This window comes from Poecilia reticulata, linkage group LG7 (assembly GCF_000633615.1).
Source record: "Poecilia reticulata strain Guanapo linkage group LG7, Guppy_female_1.0+MT, whole genome shotgun sequence".
Classification (NCBI taxonomy): Eukaryota; Metazoa; Chordata; class Actinopteri; order Cyprinodontiformes; family Poeciliidae; genus Poecilia; species Poecilia reticulata.
In genome coordinates, this window is record NC_024337.1 from 9,870,668 (window position 1) to 9,873,579 (window position 2,912).

At 38.0% G+C, this 2,912-nt stretch overlaps 1 protein-coding gene across 1 annotated transcript in view; it reads left to right on the forward strand.

The window, feature by feature from the left end:
- LOC108166423 (excitatory amino acid transporter 3-like) overlaps positions 1 to 2,912 on the forward strand; it is a gene marked incomplete at its 3' end in the record, with an annotated part of 20,825 nt that overhangs the window by 4,802 nt on the left and 13,111 nt on the right. The window contains exons 3-8 of the mRNA XM_017305642.1: positions 529 to 621; positions 725 to 845; positions 1,040 to 1,082; positions 1,167 to 1,217; positions 2,027 to 2,208; positions 2,530 to 2,637. Coding sequence (XP_017161131.1) covers positions 529 to 621; positions 725 to 845; positions 1,040 to 1,082; positions 1,167 to 1,217; positions 2,027 to 2,208; positions 2,530 to 2,637 — 598 coding nt within the window. The remainder of the gene's footprint in view (positions 1 to 528; positions 622 to 724; positions 846 to 1,039; positions 1,083 to 1,166; positions 1,218 to 2,026; positions 2,209 to 2,529; positions 2,638 to 2,912) is intronic.

The window sequence follows — 2,912 nt, forward strand, 5'->3', positions numbered from 1 at the left end:
TTTGTGTGTGTGTGCGACATGTTAGTAGTGTGTATGTGAGCGAGAAAGATGGCATTTGTGTGCGTGTGCGAGTTGTTAGTACAGTGTATGTGTGCGAGAAAGATAAAATGTGTGTGCGTGAGACATTTTAGTAGTATGTATACGCAATTTGAGTATTTTTTGAGTGTGCGTGATGTTTTTTAGAGTGTGCGTGATGTTTTTTTGAGTGTGCGTGATGTTTTTTTGAGTGTGAACGATGTTTTTTTGGAGTGTGCGTGATGTTTTTTTGAGTGTGCGTGAGTTTCTTGTAGTGTGTGAGAGACAAAACATAGATTTTGTCCTAAACGGCCCCTCATAGAAAACAGTTGACTACATACTAGATATTAGACTCATCTTATGTTCATACCATATATTTGTTGTGACTAAAAGTATACAAACATGAAGATCAGTTCTTAAATTTAGACTATTGTTAGGACACACATGAACTGGCATGTTGTCCTGCTCACGATAGCCTTCAGATGAAATTCTGGTTCTGCTCTATTTTCTCAGGAGTAACTGGATTAAACACCAGAATGTCCAGGAAAACTGCTATCATCACAGGGACCTTCATCTGTGGCTCTACCTTCATGGTCGTAATTCTCGGTAAATTTATCATGGGCAGCAGATTTTAAAATAGATTTATGAAGACCGCTATAGTTTGTTCTGTTATTGCTTTTGACATCCTACCTGATACTTTGTGTTGCAGGAATGTTTCTGGCTCTCACAATCAAGCCTGGTGTGACAGTAAATAAAAAGGATGACAGGGACACTGACAATAAGGACGCGTCAACCTTCGTCTTGCACGTGATCATGCAGGATCTTATTAGGTGAGACAAAATTCCTGCTGTTCTGCATTTTCTGGTTGTATGTTAAAATTGAGATTTTATCATCTTTGACTGTGTACCTTTAGTTCAACTATCTAGCTTTTTGTGAGATGAGACACTGGGTAAAATGATGTCCTAAAGTTTTTGGTCTTAAAAATTTATCTCAGTTTTATCTGACTCTCCTGTTGCTTGCATAGGAATACGGTTCCAGAGAACTTCTTCCAGGCTTTTTACGAGCAGGTATGCTTTTGTTCTGGCCCACAGCTTATTTTGTCATTTCCCATTTGGGGTTTGAAAATATAACAGTTTATTTTCTTCTCCCAGTACAAGACTGAGGTTATAACAGACCCTGGCCTCTCCCTTGATCCAAACCTGGTGAGTATTTTCTTCTAATCTTTGTTTTCATTCTAGAATCATCATTTTACAGCCACAAACTTAAAATTGAAGAGGAAAAAAAAGAATGGCCTTGAGTTTCTTTTTATTTAAAGCCTGAATGGGGAGGTGGTGTTTGCCAATGTGACAGTAAGGTGTGCCATAGTTAGGACATAGGACAAGCAACCAGGCAAACACTCATACTGTCAGGATCTTGTTTTTTTTTTTTTTTAGATTTTTTTGTTTTGTCATCATTTGTATTCCTGACTTACTTCATTCTGCCTTGTTTCTATAATTATCTTAGTGATTCTAGTTTTTTCTGTTGAGTCCTTTCCTTAGTTTCTTTATTTTTCATTATGTTTCTTATGTCTAATTATTTTTGTTAGATTCATTTCCTAGGCCAAAGTCTGCTCTCGCTCACCCCTTGTGCCTCTTTCTGTCTCTCCTCAGCCTGCCTTCTGCTTTCTCTCCTCACACCTGCCACCCATTAGCTCATTAGCCCAGATCTTTGTCCAGCATTCAACCTAACAGTAGTAATACACCTCTTTTTCAGTCACTCCTTCCTGGTTTCCCCGCTACATTCCATTCAGCTCCATTTTCTTTGCGCTTATTAGTTGTTTTTATAATTTACAGGGTTGAAATTTATATATTAATATTAAACACATCACAGTCAATGGTTTTATTGTGGATTATGAAAATGTGACATGCATGGCCCAACATGCATTGACCAACAAGGTGAATACTGATCTTAGAGGATTGGCTCCACCATATTTGTGTTTTGTTTTTTTGGTTGTTTTTTTTTGTGTGTGCAGAATGGCACTGAGACGAAACTAGTAGGCAAGTATGTTGATGCACCCAACATGATAGGACTGGTCATCTGGTCATTTGTCATCGGCATCATGTTAAACATCATTGGACAGCAGGCAAGAATCGCAGTGGAGGCCATTCAATGCCTCAACGATGCCGTAAAAGTCATAGTCAACTGGATCCTGTGGTAAGATCAGAGAGTATCTGAGCAGATTTTAGTTCTTATTTTTACATAGAATTGCTGCTTCCATGCTTAATAGAAATTATGTTGTGTTGTCAGGTTGCAGAAAAATAACTCACTAGTACTGAACGTAACTGTAATAAAGTCTGTAGTAAAGCACACCAGCCATCATGCTTGTTTCTTCTGCTTTATTGTTGGTCTCTACACTTATGTGCACCACTCTTTACTCACGCCACCTGTTGGTAACAGTATGAACACAAACATTTTTTTAATAAATTTGGAACACCAATTTGTTTAAACCCTTTTTTTTACTGTTTGTTGTTTCAGGTACTTGCCAATTGGAGTTTTGTTTCTGATCATAGACCATGTGTTGGATGTGCGTGACTGGGATGCTGTCCTTAAGCTTGCAAAGTTTGTAGGAGTGGTTTTTGCAGGGTATGTCCAAATATCTTTTCTTTTTCATCTTTGATACCAAATTGATATCACTGCTCCTGAGATAGCAGCACTGAACTCTACCTGAGTGACATGAGAAGAAAACTGTTATGAAAGTATTTAAAGAACAGTTTACAGATTTTATTGAGATTTTCCTCTTATGCTTAGAGATCAGTTTTTAGCAATGCAATTATTGTCAGCCTCTTTACTCTGATTCCTCTAAAAATCTGGTCCATCCATCCATCCATCCATTTTCTTCCGCTTATCCGGGGTCGGGT